At 51.4% G+C, this 18546-nt stretch overlaps 1 protein-coding gene across 1 annotated transcript; it reads left to right on the top strand.

The window, feature by feature from the left end:
• Positions 1-175: 175 nt before the first annotated feature.
• CSNK2B (casein kinase 2 beta) lies at positions 176-4918 on the top strand. The gene is made up of 7 exons (XM_056127301.1): positions 176-329; positions 859-941; positions 2462-2564; positions 3108-3223; positions 3630-3705; positions 3851-4040; positions 4688-4918. The coding sequence occupies exons 2-7, from the start codon at positions 870-872 to the stop codon at positions 4776-4778; spliced, it is 648 nt and encodes a 215-aa protein (XP_055983276.1). The 5' UTR covers positions 176-329; positions 859-869; the 3' UTR covers positions 4779-4918.
• Positions 4919-18546: the final 13628 nt, after the last annotated feature.

Below are 18546 nucleotides of genomic sequence, written 5' to 3'. Positions count from 1 at the left end.
CCGGTGGCTCCTCGAAGGTCCCGCCCCCAAGCAGCTGCCTCAGGGGCCTCGCGACACCAGGGTCGTGCGCGAGTCATTCTGGGATTCGTAGTTCGCCTTTCCCTCGCTCGGCCAGTTTCCCCCGACTGGAGACTCCACCTCCCGGCGTGCCGTGGGGCTCCCGGCCCTTGGCGCCTGCGCGTTGCCCTTTTTTTCACCCTCCCCAATCTCCACTCCCCCCCATCCCACCTCGCCTGCCGCGGTTCGGTCCGCGGCCTGCGCTGAAGCGTCGCCGCCGTTCCCGGGAAGTAGCAGTTCCCCTCCCCCGCCCTAGACCCGGCCCTCCGTCGGTGAGTGTGAGGTCGCCGCCGTCGCGAGTCCTCTCCCTGGGTGCGGCACATGGGGGGTTCGGCTCTCCCCGATGTGGGGGCGGGGAAGGAAGTGACCGGGTCTGGCACCGAGAGGGAGGAGGCGGGATGTGGGGGGACTCCCTGAAAGAGACCTGACGGCAGCCCCCAGGCCGCGAGAAGAGGGGGCTCCGCTCTTGCTCCCGAAGGACGAACTTCGGGCCCCTCGGGGAAGGCGCGGGCACCTTCAGGACCCGGCGGGGGTCGGGAGCCTGATCCGAGCGAGGGCCCTGCCCGAGCTGACTTGCAGATGAGCGAGCGTTGAGGGGGTGCCAGGGTTGGCTCAGAGCTGCCGAGGTGCAGACCCCCGTCGGTTTCGCCAAAGGCCTCGCAGAAAGCAGGGGTGGCGGTCGGAAGGAGCGGGGCGGACGCGCAGGGACCCTTGAGGACGGGTGGCCGCTGTGGGGGTGCGGGCGGGGGGATGCCCGAGGGAGGGAGGGCTTGGGCTTTGCTCACCCGCCTGTTTCTCCAGCTGACGTGAAGATGAGCAGCTCCGAGGAGGTGTCCTGGATTTCCTGGTTCTGTGGGCTCCGTGGCAATGAATTCTTCTGTGAAGTGAGTTCTCTCCCTCAAAGCCTCCTCTCACATGTCCTCTGGCCTGCTCTTCTCCCACATAGCCAGCATCCTTCACAGGCTTGTGTAGAAGCTTTCCCGCCAAGGAAGAGGCCCCTCAGTAACGTAACCTCCCACTTAACCTGTGGTGAGTTGATCAGACTGAGGCCCATGTCCCAACCCTACCACCTTGCCGCGGTGTAATCTTGGACAGGTCACTCTGTGTGTGTTTATTTTTTTTTTACCAATTAAGAGAGGTACCGGAAGTAACTATTTCCAGTAACGGAAGACTCAAAGTACTGCTTGTTGGAATATTTTGTGGGGGACTGGAGCGATAACACAGCGGGTAGGGCATTTGCCTTGCACACCGACAACCTGGGTTCGATTCCCAGCATCCCGTATGGTCCCCCATGCACTGCTAGGAGTGATTCCTCAGTGCATGAGCCAGGGGTAACCTCTGTGCATCGCTGGGTGTGACCCAAAAAGCAAAAATTAATTAAAAATAGAATATTTTGTGGAATCTGGGGAGAAAGCTCAAAGGGGCTTAAGTGCATGCTTTAATTGAACTTAGAAGGCCTAGGTTCAATTCGCAGCACAGCATCATTCCTCAGCACTACCGGTAGGACCATCAGCACCTCTCTAGTAGAAGAGTAGCCCGAGAGCACTGCCGGGTGTGGCCCAAACACCAAAAAGTTCTGTAATATGCCAGGGTGTGTGGTAACTGAAAGGATTGTCTTTGCTTTGAGAACACAAGCTGCTTGGCCTCCACCTTCCTGCAGGCTCCTAACAACTGGTTCATTGATATGGTGTCCAGGGGTCAGGATGCGGCTCTTGGAATGATTGACTAAGATTCCTTGCTTGTCCATAGAAAAGGAAAGCCAGTTTGTTTTGGGGAGTGAGCATATTTAGCAATGCTCAGGGCTCGTTCCAGTGGTTCTCAAGAGGACATGCAATTCTGGGGATTACACCAAGCATCCTGCATGCAAAGCACGTGCTTCAGCCTCTTGATCCATCTTTCTAACCCCAAACCAGAATGATTTGTTTGGTTGGTTGGTTTTTATTTTGGAGCCACACCTGGTAGTATGCCAGGCTTACTCCAGGCTCTGTGCTCAGTGATTACTCTTGGCAGTGCCCTGGGGACCATATGTAATGATGTGCTGAGGATCGAACTGGGGTTAGCCACATACAAGGCAAGCACTTTAACCTCTGTACTGTTTTTTCCTACCAAAATTCTCTTGGTGATTTTTTTTTTTTTAAGTGGGGAGGAATCCATACCCGACAGTGCTCAGGAACGTCACCTGGCTCTGTGTTTCAGTGCTAGGATTCCACCAGAGCCAAAATTTTGGAGGAAGAAAGTGTCTGTGAATTGGGGAGATGAACTCAAATACTTCTTACGGAGTTGGGAGTGGGGAACGGGAATGGAAGAAATTGTGTTAAGGATAAGGCATGTGTCAGAGCATCTTAGGTAGGTAAGAGCCGTAGCTTCTGCTCTGACTTCCCTCTTGACGTCCACATCCTTGCAGGTGGATGAAGACTACATTCAGGACAAATTCAACCTCACTGGACTCAATGAGCAGGTGCCTCACTATCGACAAGCGTTAGACATGATCTTGGACTTAGAACCTGGTAAGGCATCCAAGGGTCATTTTATGTGTTTATGCTTTTTGTTTATGTTTTCCAAATCCATGTTCACCTGCTTCTTTCTAAGTTTTCTTCTTTTCTCTTTGGTTTATTTCCAAACTTCCCAACTTTGTTTTGATTCTCTATCTGACCCTTGCCTAGTTATTAATGTGGGCTTCTTCTTTCATTATTAATGTATAATTTAGTCTTATTCCGTAATGTCAGTTTCCCGGTGGGTTTCGTTTTTTTGCCCCTCTCCTGACTTGCACCTTGAGGTTTAAAGTTCCACCATCTTTGCACTTATGTATTATGGAGGGAGTTGGGAGGGAAAGAAGGAAACAGAGGCTGAAGAGTTCTGACAAGATAGGAGAACGACGGGGCTGGTGGGAGGCTCAGAGACCCAAATTTCTGGGTCAGATATGCAAGTGCTGGGTGTGGTGGGGTTCAAAGATGTTGGGAAAAACTCAGTAAGCAACAGCCCTGGGGGTAGGCTGGGCACCCAAGAAAGCTGTAAGACAAGTGTTGCGTTCCGCCGGGGCCGTGTTTCAGATGAAGAGCTGGAGGACAACCCCAACCAGAGCGACCTGATCGAGCAGGCGGCTGAGATGCTTTATGGATTGATCCACGCCCGCTATATCCTCACCAACCGTGGCATCGCCCAGATGGTGAGGCGCCTCTGCTCCCACTTGATTCCTTCTGAGGCAGTGAGGGAAACAAAGGTTCCTTCAATAAGAAGTCATGTGTTTAACTATCGAGTAATCTGTGAGGGAAAGAACACCAGAATCTAGGTCTGGGAATGAAATCTTGATTGGAGATCGCGCGGAATGGGATGTGTTCAGGGAGGGAAATGTGACCAGGGACAGGAAGTTGCTATAGACTGCCTCTTCCTCAGGGAACAAGCAGTGAATGGTTCTGGTCATCTGCAGCCTGCCTAAGTGGAGTAATCTTAAGAGCCCATCTGGACAGAGGCAGGAGGAGGAGGGGACAGTGATGTGGGTTGGACTGAAGAGGGGATTATTGCCTCTTCTCTGCACGTCCACCCACCAGCCCCTTCCTTTTTATTCACCTCAGTTGGAAAAGTACCAGCAGGGAGACTTTGGCTACTGTCCCCGGGTGTACTGTGAGAACCAGCCAATGCTTCCTATCGGTGAGTGTCAGAGAAGGGAAAGACGGGCCACGTACGGCAGGTCCTCTGGGAAGGAGTTGGGGCTCAGCAAATCGGGCCCTGAGTCCGGGAGGGAGGCTGGGCAGGGTTGGGGGAGCCTGGCCTGCTGAGTCTGGCTGTCTCCCAGGCCTTTCGGACATCCCAGGTGAGGCCATGGTGAAGCTCTACTGCCCCAAGTGCATGGACGTGTACACACCCAAGTCATCGAGGCACCACCACACGGACGGCGCCTACTTCGGCACCGGTTTCCCTCACATGCTCTTCATGGTGCACCCTGAGTACCGGCCCAAGCGGCCCGCCAACCAGTTTGTGCCCAGGTGGGGAGCAGAGACAGAGTCACCAAAGGTCAAAGGAAATGCCCGGGACCCCCAGAGAGAAGGGAGGACAGGGCCTGACCCTTTCCTGGGCCCTGCCGCTCCCAAAGCCAGGGCTTTCCCCGCTTAGGGACCTTGGGAAAGTTCTTTGATTGCCTGCATCTCGGTCTGCTTATCTATAAACTGGGGGTGATGGTTTCTGCCTGAAACTTTTTTAATACGTGAAGTGCTTAGTGTACAGTACAGTTCGATATGCAAAAGTGTCATTTCAACAATAGCTATTGTCACCCTCTTGGGTACTCAGACTTGGCCAGGAAGTCTTAGAACCGTAGTGCAAGTGTGATTAATCTTCCCGAAGCATCCTCTTTACCCTGGTGTGGGGAAGAAAAGTTGAGCTTTATATTGAAGCAAGTACTAATATACACACATCTGTATACATGCACATTATATATATTTTTTGGATTTGGAGATTTAGTGGGTATAGAAGATTCGCTTCCAAATACTGCTGAGGGAAGGAGATTGGGAACCATTGCCCTTAAGAACTGAGCAGGCCCATGGAGGTGCTGGGGTGGGAGGGAGGAATGCAGGCTCTGGTGGGGCCCAGAAGGGGCTCACCCTGCTTCCCTCTCTGACCTCTGCCCTGGCCCCAGGCTCTACGGTTTCAAGATCCATCCAATGGCCTACCAGCTGCAGCTCCAAGCAGCCAGCAACTTCAAGAGTCCAGTCAAGACGATTCGCTGATTCCCTGCCCTACCGTTCCCTTGGTCTTTGACACCTCTATTTCTTCGCTGCCGCCCTTTCAGGAACCCTCTATGGTTTTTAGTTTAAATTAAAGGAGTCATTATTGTGGGAATAATGAAATAAAGTGGAAGAAAAGGCAATGAGCTAGTCTGCTGGTGCTTGGGATTGGGGATGGGAGGGCATGTGGTGTGCTGGACCCCAAGGACTGTCACAGCCCAGCCACCTTCCCAAGTGGACAAGCAGCACAGATGTGTGCCTGTTGGATTTGGTGATGATATTAGTAGAGAACAGAGCAGAACTCCTGGGACTGCATGTGGGGATGTGCAGGGTTACCTGGATAAAGACCTAGAGAAAATAAAAATTTCGAATACTAAAGAAATATTTGTTCTTTTTTAGGCCACCTCTCACTGTCTTTATGCTATAAAGAATATCATCAGTAACTTTCTGCTTTGATTTTACAGGAAAAGTGGTTTAAAGCAGAACTTGAATGGGTGTAGAGAAGAGGGACAAGGTCTGGAATTACTAGTCAGTAGCGTGTGTGCGCCCCCTGCTGGGGAAAGTGAGGCATGCTCTGCAGGATGGGAATACCATTTTCGGGACCTGATTTTTTTTTCTCTGCATAGTGGGGACTGACCCTGTTATGTGTGGGACAACAGCAGATGGGGCCAGAAACAAGTTAATCTTTGTCCCCTTGAGGCAAGAGAACAGACCTTTGTGGGATATGCTGGACCCAGGTAGACAGCTGGATAAAGGCCCAGATACTGCTCCTGTCTGGACCACCACTCCCATGTTCAGGAACCAGAACTCATGGGTGAGAATAAGATGTCTCTCCTGCCAGGTAAAATTTCTTTGCCTAGGCAGGATCCTACCCGGGGAGGACTATAGCTCTTTTCTATAGGAACTCCGATTCAGACTCAAACCCCTGTAGTTGGGTCAAGGAGCCTAGTCAGAGTAAGGTGGGATTTCTGGACACCTGTCAAGGACTCCTCCCAGAATTCCATGACGAAGGCCCATGTTCTCATAAGCATGCTGGTCATGGTATGGGGCAGGGTAAGTGGGGCTTTTGGCAAGGTGGGAGGAGGTAGGGTGTGTACTGGAACCCTGAGTATGCAAGCTCAGGCTCTATTCCTCCTGTCTTCCAGCTTCCCAGCTTGTGTTCCTGAGGTTCAAATTTACCACCTGTCTAGACAGGACCCCCTTTTAGGCTGCATTACAGGCTCAGAGGCCACTGTTAGTGCCACATCCCCATGCATGGGGATCACCATATTCTCGTGAGTCAGGGCCAGGAAGCGGCTGCTGGGGGACGGCATGGTTGCCACCTCATAGATGAGGGCTGCTTGGGGTCTGGGGTATAAAAAGAAAGGGGAGGAGGGACCTGGGATTGTGAGAAACCAGCTAAGCTCATTCTTTTGGACTGAAGAAATCTAGGACAGAACTTGGGCCTGGGGAAGGGTGAAGAGTTGGAGAGAGTGTGTGTGTGTGTGTGTGTGTGTGTGTGTGTGTGTGTGTGGCGGGAGTGGGGGGACATCTGGTTTGTGATGGGCAGCAGCAGAGATTAGTGGTTGTCCCTTCTCCAGATACCAAAGTTGGCTTCTTGGGTGCAGAACTAGACAAAACTAATCTTAACAGTCAAGAACAGAACAAAACAGCACTTTCTTATCACAGTACTGGTAGGAGGCCCAGTGCGGTCATGTGATCACGGCAACTTCTGGATCAGCTCCCAGCTCCAGAGCTCACTGCCTGAGCTCCCTGACAGTTTCTTGCTTCTCTACCCTGACCCAGCTCCCTGCTAGGGTAGGAATTTGGAGATCGTGATCCCTCATCTTCCTGCCTCTGCATGTACTTATTAATAACTTCTGGTTCTCTTCCGGGCTGCATACTCACTTTGTTTTGTTTTGGGGCATATATGATGCTCAGGGCTGACTCGTTGCAGTGCTCGGAGGGATCATGTGGGATTCCAGGGATCAAACCCTGGGTCAACCGTGTATAGGGCAAGTACCCTACCCACTGTACTATCTCTTTAGCCTCTGATTCTGATTTTTTAATGTTAGGAGGGCATACCTGGCGATACTTGAATTTCTTCTGGCTCTGCACTCAGGAATTATTCCTAGCAGTGCTCAGGGGACCATATGGGATGCCCTGGATTAAACGCAGATTGGTTGCATGCAAGGTAAGTGCCCTACTCACTATACTACCTCTCCACCTCTGTGAATCCTGACTTCCAGATTCCAGTCTCTTCCACCTTTCCTTTTAATAGTTAAAAAAGTTGGGCTGGAGCAATAGCACAGTGAATAGGGCGTTTGCCTTGCATGCAGCCGACCCGGGTTCGATTCCCAGCATCCCATATGGTTCCCTGAGCACCACCAGGAGTAATTCCTGAGTGCAAAGCCAGGAGTAACCCCTGAGCATCACCGGGTGTGACCCAAAAAGCAAAAAAAAGTTTAAAAATTTTCCCCTTAATGTCCCAGCATCCTGCATTATCTTCTCTCACTGTCCCATTCACAAGCTCTGATTTCTGGGATCTCTGAGTTCTTGAATTTTCTTTGTACTTCCAGTCCAGGTTTTGACTTAATTTCATCCCTCACAAACCAGTGGGCATTTCTCTTCCTCCTAGGAAAGAAGCTCAAGTGTAGTCTGCCCAGGCTGCGCAGGGAAAGACCCAGTGGTTTTCTCAGCTATTCCCCTCTCTCTATCCTCTCAGTCTGGTCACTTGTTGCCTTCATTCAGATCTAGCCTGTCTCTAAGACCCGGTGCTAGACTGGACTTGGAACTAGGTGGACAGAGGTACACGTCTGTGCCAATTCCCTGACAACATGGTGACCGTGCTTCATTGTCTCCACCAGTGCGACTCCTGGTTTCACCTCCTGAGCCTTGTTTCATGTTACCAAGGTCCCACATTCTCATCATGCTCTGGAAAGAATCTTATGCTCTCTCACATTCTCTGATTTTCAGCCAAAATAAACAGACTGGACCAAGTCTGTCACATTGGAGTCAGTGGTGCGCAGGTGTGCAGGGTGTGGGATTCAAACAGGATTGCAAAGCCCTGCCCACTCCACTTGCTCCTTGGAGAATCCTGGCCAACCCTAAAAGACCTGCGTCCATCCCACCCTGTGTCCAGCTAGAAATCAAAGCATGAGGGCTGGAGCTCCCAAACTTCTAGAAATCCTGGAAAGTGACCCAAAGAAGGTAACAGTCGGGAAGAAACTAGGAGCAAACCAAGGCACAGAGGTCTGTGTCTTAAGGTCACCTGGTCCTGACAGTCCTGGTTTCTTCCTGTTCTCAGTGTTATTTGGACCCTAAGTAAAGGAGAGCAATGTAAAGAGTTCACACATGGGCTGCAGTGATTCGACCTTTTAATAGTTCAAAAAGTTGCAAGCACACCAGCAAAGAGGAATCCTGACAGTGTTCCCAGACATTAAGTGTGTTCCAGCCACACTACTGTATGACAGACCTAGTGTTCAACTGCAGGACTCAGGCGGATCCTATTCCTGTCTGACTCTGGTGTTAGAATTCTGAAAACATTTTTCTGCAAAGTTGTGCACCATTTTGACTGGGAATCCTGATCCCAGTCCCGTCCCCCCCCCCCCCCCCCCACACACACACACGCACACACACTAGGGTCGGTTAGTTTCTCTCAGCCTCACTGCTCACGGACCACCTGTCAAGTAGAGTGCCCAGCAGGACTGAGAGTGGGGGAAAGTATGTGCAAGTGGGTGGGAGTAAGGCCTCAAAAAAGAGACACATTGCTTAGAAACATACAAGCAGGCGGGGCCTATTTATATTTGAACCTGTTTTGGCAAAAGAGAAGCTTACATAAGTTTACATAAGATGGTTTTGTAGGGCCGGAGAGATTGTACAGTGGATAATCTGCTTGCCTTGCGTGCAGCCGACCTGGATTTAATCCCCGGCTCCCCGTGTGTGTCCCTAAGCCCGCCAGGAATGATCCCTGAGTGCAGAGCCAGGAGTAAGCCCTGAGCAGAGCTGTGTGTGGCCAAAGATGGTTTTGTGTAGGGAATCTAACTTAGAAAACCCTCCTTCCACACCAGGGGAAGCTTCTTGCCCTTTTCCCCTTTGATCTGTTCTCTTTAATATCTTTCTAAATTGGTGGTGGGAAAAGATTAGGAGTTTGTAGGGGCTAGAGAGAAAGAGCTAGAGCACGTGCTTGCATGCAGGAGGCCTGGGTTTGATTGCCACATATCATATGGTCCCTTAAGCAGCACCAGGAGTGACCCCAAACAGAGCTGGGAATAAATCCTGAGCAGTGCTGGCTGTGGCAAAAAAAAAAAAAAAAAAAGATGGATTTCATAAATTAAACACCTGTGTTACCATCAGTCCCCATAGAAGTCCTTAGAATTCCGGGGCTGAAGAGACAGGACAGCAGGTAAGTAGTACTTGCCTTGTTTTTGGCCACCCTGGGTTTGATCAACACTGCATATTGGCCCCTGAGTTCCACCAGGAATGTTGATTCCTAAGTAACACTGGAGTGCCCCCCAAAATCGTTAGCCTTCAGAATTACCTTTATGTCTCTTTCCAAGCACTTCCAATTTCCAGGGTTTCCTGCTATCTTGAGTTGTAGCAAATGAGGTAAAATTTCGGGGGAGAGTCTCCCAAGTTCAGGGGATCCCAGAGCCACTTCCAACAATACTTTGTCAGCCGGGACAGAGGATGCAGTGCTCAGGGACCATCAGGGCCACCTTAGTGGCGCTCAGTGGGCTCAGAGCTATGTCCAGCGATGCTCAGGAGGCCATGTGATGCTGGCCATCTAACCAGGTGGGGCACCGGTAAGGCATTTGCCCTGGCCCCTTCGGTGAATTCTGCCTTGTGTGTTTGACCTAGATGGTACCACAGAGCACATACTCCTACCTGCAAAACATTTTGCATATCAGTTCCCATTTCTGTGAGCATTCTGTGCCTGTGTTTTGGTGGAAGGCATCGATCTATGTTGATTTCTAGACCGTGTACACTAGAGGAATAAAGAGCTTATACACCTTCAATGGGTCTCCTTAATGTTTTAGGGATACGCAGCAATGCTCCGGGGCCAGCTCATGGTAGAGTCAGCTTCCAGCTTGCTGCTTGGGTGGACCCATTCAGTGCTGAGAATCGAACCTGAGGCTCCTTCATGCAAACCATGTGCTCCAGCCCTTTGCGCTATGTGGACCCCTTCTCGCTGGGTCTACCTTTCCTTGACATTGTGTAGGGCCTGGGCTCCACTAGGATTAGTAACATTTCCACAGAATCTTCTTCCCAACCTCCTTCTCCCTCTCATAGACAAGCCCTGCCACTCTGCACACACCCAGAATACCCCCCAACGCTTCCTCCCCCACAACACGCACACGCAGATCTCTCCAATTCCGCACATCTGTGGAGCTGATAGCATCTGAAAATGTCCACTGTTCTTTTGGCCTTTCACACAGGAGAGCTCCCAGTTCCTTTATTACTTTGCATTTTGGGTCACACCCGGCGATGCAAAGGGGTCACTCCTAGCTTTGCACTCAGGAATTACTCTTGGCAGTGCTTGGGGGATCATATGGAATGCTGGGAATCAAACCTGGGTCGGCCACATGCAAGGCAAATGCCTTACCCACTGTACTGTCACTCCAGCCCCTATTTATTTTTTTTTTTAAATGGGGCCACGCATGGCCATGCTCAGGGCATTGACTGCTCAAGGATCACTTCTGGCCTGGCTGAGAGATGATATAGGTTGCTGGGGATCAAGCCCAGGTTGGCTGCATGCAAGGCAAGCACGCTATCTGCTTTACTATTGCTCCAGCTCCCAATTTCCAGTTCCTTTTCACCTTTTTTTGTGCCCTGAGCTCAGCAAGGCAGGAGCATAACTGCGAGCTCCTCCCGCGCAACAAGACAGGCGGATCACCTCTCTTAGCCTCTATTCCACCAGGGAGACCAGACAGTCTGCAGAGCAATTTAACTAGGAGGAACACAGAAACTGGGGGAGAGAAGCCTCTGGTGGGGAAAAGGAAAGAACGAAGCACAGCAGAGTAACCTAGAAGTGAGGGCAGAGAGGGGAGGAAAGAGGCCGACTAAAGACGTGAAGGCTCCAGAACATACTTGGGAGGAGCAGAGTGGGAATTGGGGAGTTGAGGGGTGTCAAGCAAGAGGAAAGTAAAAGTGGGGTCTAGAAGCTCAAGGATAGCAGAAGCTGAGAGGCTGGAATTGTTCTGGCTGAGCACAGATGGAAGCAAAAGCCTTGCCAGATCTGGCAGGATGTGACTCCCAACGGGTCTCTACAGACATTCTAAGCAAGTTGGAGCTGTCTCTGAGACAAATTCTGAAAGCAACACAGAGTATATCTAGAATTGCATGAATTCTGGAAGCAGCACTGAATATATCTGGAAGTTTAACAACGGAGAAGCACCGGTGAATGAGCAGTTCGCTATTTCCTTGTCACCCTCCATGATATTAGGACCTGTGCCTGGGGACCAAGGGCGGTCTCAACCCCTCTTCCCCTCTACATCTGAACTGACCATGACTGCTGCACACCCTGTCCTAGACCACATAATGTAAAAGAAGAGAATTACCATCCATGAAGTCTTGGAAGTTCCCCACAGGTTAGTGGGAAAAAGTTATGTGAAATAGTGATAGTTGGAGCAGGCTGAGTTGGGGCTGATGGTGTGGAGTGGGAAAACCCAGCACTTCAGGTGAGATCATGCAGGAAAAAAAGCCAGAAGATGCTGGAGGCAGGACTGTGGAAGTGTCACTAATATTTTATGTATAAAAGGTAAAAGATGATGGGGTTGGAGAGATAGTACAACAGGTAGGGCACTTGCCTTTGCAAATGGCTGATGCAAGTTCAGTCCCTAGGACTACCAAAAAGTTCTCCAGCCCCACCAGGAGTGACCCCTGAGCACACAGCCAGTAGCTGAGCACAGTAGGTGTGTCCCCCCTCCAAAAAATATGTAGGAGCCAGAGAGACAGTATAGTGGATAGGGCATTTGCTGTACATGCAGCTAACTCAGATTCGATCCTTGGCACCCCATATGCTGTCCTGAGCACTGTGATGATTGATTCCTGAATGCAAAGCCAGGAATAAGCCCTGAACACAGTTTGGGCCTGGCTCCAAAACAAAACAAAAATGTAAAAGATGACCTGTCTGCTGATCCATCAATAGTGAGATGAGAAATCAACACTGACCCGCCCATGCCATGAAAGCTGTTTTAAGCTGGTATGGAAACATTTTCTTCATTCTTTTCATAGGGTTGGGAGGTTGGGGCTCAATTGTTGTTCCCAACAGTGCTCAGGGGACCATGTGATGCCAGGGATTAAACAGGGGTTGTGAGGCTGGAGGGGAAGTACAGGACTTGAGGCACTTATCTCTTGTGTGTGGCTGACTCCAGTTTGTTCCTCAACATCACATGGTCCCCGAGCATTGAGCCCAAAGTAGCCCTTGCGCACCACTCATTGTGACCCCGAAGCATACTTATAACCTAGAGGCCAGAAAGACAGTACTAAGTGTGCTACCGACCCCAGTTTGATCCTCACAACTGGGGACCACATATGGCCCTCAAGTACTGACAAGAGTGATCCCTAAGCATAGTAGTAGTCCCTGAGCACCAGTGGATATGTCCCGTCCCACCCCCCTACCTATTACCTTCTGTGGTTTTTCTCTGGCCTCAGAGATACGTGTTATAAAAACGGTGAGGCTGGAGCTGGAGCGATAGCACAGTGGGTAGGGCGTTTGCCTTGCACGTGGCCAACCTGGGTTCGATTCCCAGCATCCCATATAGTCCCTTGAGCACCACCAGGAGTAATTCCTGAGTGCATGAGCCAGGAGTAATCCCTGTGCAAAGCTGGATGTGACCCAGAAAGAAAAAAAAAAAGGTGAGGCAGGAGCTGGAGTGAGAGTTGGGCAGGTTGGGCTCTTGCCTACACGTGACTGACCCGGGTTTGGTCCCTGGTACCACATATAGTACCCAGCACCACCACTAAGTGGACTGCCAGGAGAAAGCCCTAAGCACCACCAGATGTCCCCCCCCCCCAAAGAAAAAATGGTGCAAGATACATAATCCATTTTTTGACAAGTTGAAAATAAGAAAAACGGGACCAGAGGGCAGTTGGGCAGTTGAGCCTAACATTCAGGTTCAGAAGCAGATAGCAACTGTTGGTGAGGCCCAGGAAGCAGATAAGCTCCTCTGGGAAGACAGCAAGGGATGAAACTTTGGTGAACATGCTCCATTAAGGGTCAAGCAGAGGGGCTGGAACGTTAGCACAGCAGGTAGGGCGTTTGCCTTGCACGTGGCCGACCCAGGTTCAATTCCCAGCATCCCATATGGTCCCCCGAGCGAGCAGCGCCAGGAGTGATTTCTGAGTACAGAGCCAGGAGTAACCCCTGAGCATCACCAGGTGTGACCCAAAAAGCAAATTAAAAACAAAAAAAGTCTCAAAAAAAAAATAAGGGTCAAGCAGAATGAGCAAAGACTTCAGGAAGAAGCAGTGACAGAGGTAAGAGAAGAGGGAGGGCTGGTGGCAAGAATGGTCCTGCTCTCAGATGAGAAGACCCCTAAGGAAAGGTCTGTGGATCTGGTGATCTCCTGCATCCCCTTCAAGACTGACTGCTGTGAAGAGGGAGGAAGTGGGTAGAGAAGGAAAGTGGTTCTGAAGGAAAAGAAAAAAAGCAGTAATGGGTTGGCGGAAGCAAAGGTGGCCAAAGGGAAGGAGAGGAGCAACACCTGTTTGGGGGGAACTTAGTACCAACCAGCTAGAGGGACAGTGTCCTCACCACCACCATTGTAGGGCTTAATATCCTGGTTGGGGACAGGGCTCAACAGCTGATGTCTGAGGGGGATCTTTCTTCCCTATTCAGTAGGCGAATGTTCACTGAATCAGGTCTTGGGGATCACAGTGCATATTCCAGAACGTCCACCCCCCCCCCCACACCCAGCACCAGGGCACCCGAAATACCAGACCCAGGGGAAAGTTCCTTAGGAAGCGATTTCTAACTTAGGAAGCGATTTCTAAGTTTAGTCACAAGATGGCGGGCTGGTCTAGCGTAAGAGAGAGTGAAGCCAAGAAGTGAATTTCTGAGCTTTATTTAGAAGGGAGACTGGCCAGATTTAGAATTCGGCTGAATGTGGTGTGAGTGAAGTGGGGAGACGCTTGGCACAAGGAAGTGCCCTGGGGTGCCACTTTTTTTTCTTTTTGGGTCACACCCGGCGATGCACAGGGGTTACTCCTGGCTCTGCACTCAGAAATCAATCCTGGCGGTGCTCGGGGGACCAAATGGGATGCTGGGGATCAAACCCGGTCGGCCGCGTGCAAGACAAACGCCCTACCCGCTGTGCTATCGCTCCAGCCCCCTGGGGTGCCACTTTCTAAGGGAGAAAGGAGACACTCCGAAATCTGAAAGCCAGAATACTGGTCTACCCGAGACCCTCAGTCCCGCGCCCCATTTCTCTTCCCCGCTTCCCAGCTCCTCTCTGCCAGCTCCCCGGCAGAGGTGGGGGCGGAGGGAACCAGCATGGGGGCGCGTCCCGCTGCGGACTCAAGCACCCACCTTTGCGGCCCCGAGAGCCCCGGAGACCCTGTGGGCCCCTCCTGCGGGGATCCTGGAAACGGCTGGAGCCCGCGCGCTTCCTCCGGAGACCTGGGGGGGCTCCGGGGTGGCCCCCTCAGGCGCCCCGTCGAATACTCCGGGTCTTTAGCTTAAAGGGCTGAGGGGCTCTCCGAAGACCCCCACGCCCTAAAGCTAACACCGGCGTCAGTCCCCGGCCGGGGTTGGGGGGTGGGAGACAGCTTGAGGGTCTGGAGCCGGGTTCGAGCCCAGCGCCGCGTGCGAGCCCCAACACCGCCGGGAACGAGCCCCGAGGAGAGAGCCGGGTGTGAATATGACCCGAGAACTAGACATGAAAAATAGTCCTGGAGGGTTGGGGCAGGTGTGACCCGAGAACTAGACATGGAAAACGGTCCTGGAGGGGCCGGAGCAATAGCACAGCGGGTAGGGCAACGCCTTGCACGCGGCCGACCCGGGTTCGATTCCCAGCATCCCATATGGTCCCCTGAGCACCGCCCGGGGTAATTCCTGAGTGCAGAGTCAGGAGTCACCCTTGTGCATCGCTGGGTGTGACCCAAAAAGGAAAAAAAAATCAGTCCTGGAGGTTTGGGGCAAGGGTGTACCCTGCTACCGTCGATCGCCACTGCCTTAAGTGGACGGAAGTTTCAAATTATCCCCTGAACGTCTCTTTCAAACAAAAGCTCTAGGAGCAGGTGGTCGGGCGGATGAGACGCCCCAAGCGCCGGCAAGCGCGGGAGTCGCCCCAAAGCTGGAGAGACTTGGGCGTGGATTCTGGTGGGCGGGGCCTTCGTCGGGGCGTGGCTCCAGCTCATTAATCCTGTTTGGCTCCTCCCCGGTCCTATCGCAGAGTCCTAACCTTAGGATCTCCAGCGACCTCAGAACACCATCATGTGGCCTGGTGATGCCCAACACCGCTGGGTGAGAGCAGCAAACACCACATCAAACAGCCGAACACTGGGCCACCTCCCGGATCACCTACCGGACGCCTGCCCCCATCCCCACCCCCGCACTCATGAGGGCGGTCTCTCTCAGGGGATTGGCAGTTGTTTCCACAGTGACTGTAGTAACTGATAAAGCTAGGGAAATCTAGGACAAGATGGTGACAAAGGAGGTCGAACCTAGAATCCCAGAGTTGGAGGAATGGGGTTGTGCATGTTTGGGAATGAGTTAAGTTCCATTGGGGGAGCTGTTAGGTAAAAGGCAGACTGGAGAGGAGGCAAAATCTCTAACTTCCTTGTACAGTCCCCAATCCAAACAAGCCAACATGATCCCCATCCAGCACGGCACTGACCCCTATATATATTTTAGTTTATTTATTTATTTTTGGATCATATCCAGCGATGCACAGGGGTTACTCCTGGTTCAGGCACTCAGGTATTACTCCTAGCAGTGCTCGGGGGACCATATGGGATGCTGGGAATCGATCCTGGGTTGGCCGCGTGCAAGGCAATCGCCCTACCCGCTGTGCTATCACTCCAGTCCCCTAACCCCTATATATTTTTAAAATGATTGTCTGGGCTGGAGGGATAGCACAGCGGGAAGGGTGTTTGCCTTGCACGCGGCCAACGGCCGACCTGAGTTCGATTCCTCCACCCCTCTCGGAGAGCCCGGCAAGCTACCAAGAGTATCTCGCCCGCTCGGCAAAGCCTGGCAAGCTCCCCATGACGTATTTGATATGCCAAACACAGTAACAACAAAGTCTCACAATGGAGATGTTACTGGGCCCACTGGAGTAAATCAATGAACAACGGGAGGACAGTGCTACAGTGCTACAATCTGGAATGGCTTGATGATTGGATGTCTAAATAGGTGAAGAAACTGCAACCTGGCTAAGTCTCTCACACTCACCACACTTCCCTGGACCCCTCCAGCTTCTGGAGCCCTCTGCACCCTCTAAGGTTCTCCCTCGTCACAGCAAGCAGAAAACATATGTTTGGGGGCCTGCTGTGAACCCTCAAGCCAATGCTCAGGACAAAGCCAAAACAAGCCAGAGGCAGGTACATGGAAGGCTGGAGTACATCCAGGAGGGGGCCAGTAGACAGGGCAGGATAAATGGGTGAGGTCAGGTGATGCTTTTTTTTTGTCTTTTTGGGTCACACCCAGCGATGCACAGGGGTTACTCCTGGCTTTGCACTCAGGAATCACTCCTGGTGGTGCTCAAGGGACCATATGGGATGCTGGGAATTGAATCTGGGTTGGCCGCGTGCAAGGCAAATGCCCTACCCGCTGTTCTGTCACTCCAGCCCCAAGATGCTGATTCTTTTTCCCCAGCCTCCATCCTCTCCCAGATTGCCCAGCTCCTTGAGAACATGGCCCAGAGCCCCAGAGATGTGGGGTCTTTACCCTAGCTGCTCTTCCCCCAGGGACTGCTGAAACTTTGCTATGTATATTTTGGGGCTAGGAACACCTGACTGCCCTGTGTCCTCCACCCTGAAGAGAATATGTAGAACCTGGACAGAAGGCAAAGCTAACACTCCAGCCCTTCTCACCGTCTCCAGGCCTCGAAGCCCAGCTCTCTAGGGTAGAGAGTGAATAGGGAGCTGGTCTCTGCTGACTTCCGGCTTCTGAAAATGGCTGCTGTGAACTTTATGGGGTAGAGAGTAAGTTATTGGGGTAGATAGGCCTGTGGGTGAGGTGGCTGGAATTCACATGCCTTTTTTTGTTTGTTTGTTTGTTTGGGTTATTTTAGGGGCTGGAAAGATACAGGTAGGGCATTTGCCTTGCACACAGCTGACCTGGGTTCAATCCCCAGCACCACATCTGGTGACCCAAGCTCACCAGGAGTGAATCCTGAGTGCAGAGCCAGAAGTAAGCCCTAAGCATTGCCGGGTGTGGCCCAAAATCCAAAATAACAAAACAAAATAAAAGGTTATTTCAATTTTTATATTTTTATTTATTCAGAAAATAAAGCCCACTGGCCCTTCTAAGGAAGAGTTTAAGAACCCCCATTATCCTTTATGCAACTTTCTGTCCTCTTCACAGAGGAGGCAACCTCCTTTCTTTTGTCAGTGTCCAGTGAAAATTCACTTAAAAAAAAAAAAAGTTGGGGGAGGCACACCACCTGAGCTCAGGGATTACTCCTGGCTCTGTGCTCAGAGAGAACTCCTGGCAGGCTTTGTAGCATCTCATTCTCTATAGTATGTGCAGAGAGGGGGAGAGGAACATAAACAGAGACAAGGAGGCAGTGGAGGTGGGGTACACTGTCTCCAGGTTTTGGGAGATGCACCTGCATGCAGTTGTCTCTTTGAATCTGTTTTTCACTTTCTCCAGGTTACTCCAGCACTCAAGAATTACTCTTGAAAGTGCTTAGGGGACTATATGAGATGTTGGGGATCATACCTGGATTAGCCATGTGCAAGGCAATTCTACTGTACTATCTCTCCAGTCCTGTGTCTTCTTTTAAACTCAAGTATCAGGATTGTGGCTCAAGGGACAGGAAGGGGAACCGAGAGAGACAGTACAAGTTTAAGGCACTGGCCTTGCACAGCACCAACCCAACCCCAGTTCGATCTCCAGCACTGCATATGGTCCCCAGAACCCTACCAGGAGTGACCCCAAAGCAGGAATAAGCACTGAGCACAGCCAGCTGTGGTCCAAGGCCCTACCCTACAAGAAAAAAAAAAAAAGCATGTAGTGCCTGCTTTGCAGACAGTCCTGGGTTCAATCCCCAACACTACCTGGTCTCCTGAGCCCTGCTAGGGGCAACATTGAGCACCATGCTGGGAGTAGGCCTTGAGAGCTGCCAGGTATGGCTCAAAACTAAAATTAAGTAACAATAAACCCCAATACCAGATAGCATCACCTGAAAAATCTCAGATCCCTTTTGGCAGGGACCCAGATCTCGCCCCCCCTACCCATCCTTCCAAGATCTGCTGAGCACGAGGGTCCAGTCTCTGTTCGCAGGAACTGCAGAAGCTCCACACAGGAGCTGGAGGAGACACTGAGATCAGCCAGAGACTGTTTCTAGGACATCAGAACTTAATCGCCCACATCCAGCATCTTGTTCAAAATAGCGGTCCCCGGGTGGTAAACCTGGGGGTGTTTCTCATCTGGAAAAGATTTCCAAAGGAAGAAGGTGGCGAGCGGCAAAATGGTGGGTGCAATCAGGACTCACCCTGTTCTGTGAGGTCCAAGGACTGGATGTAGAATTGAAGTTTCAGGAAAACAATTTCCTCAGGTGCAGCCTAAGAATACTCTCCAAACAATAAATATTGCTCATAATTTTCTCCAAGACGGTTAAGT

The sequence above is a fragment of the Sorex fumeus genome, unplaced genomic scaffold (genome assembly GCF_029834395.1).
Source record: "Sorex fumeus unplaced genomic scaffold, SorFum_2.1 ptg000063l, whole genome shotgun sequence".
NCBI lineage: Eukaryota > Metazoa > Chordata > Mammalia > Eulipotyphla > Soricidae > Sorex > Sorex fumeus.
Note: the sequence above shows the minus strand (reverse complement) of the source record. Positions and strands in the feature narration are given on the sequence as shown.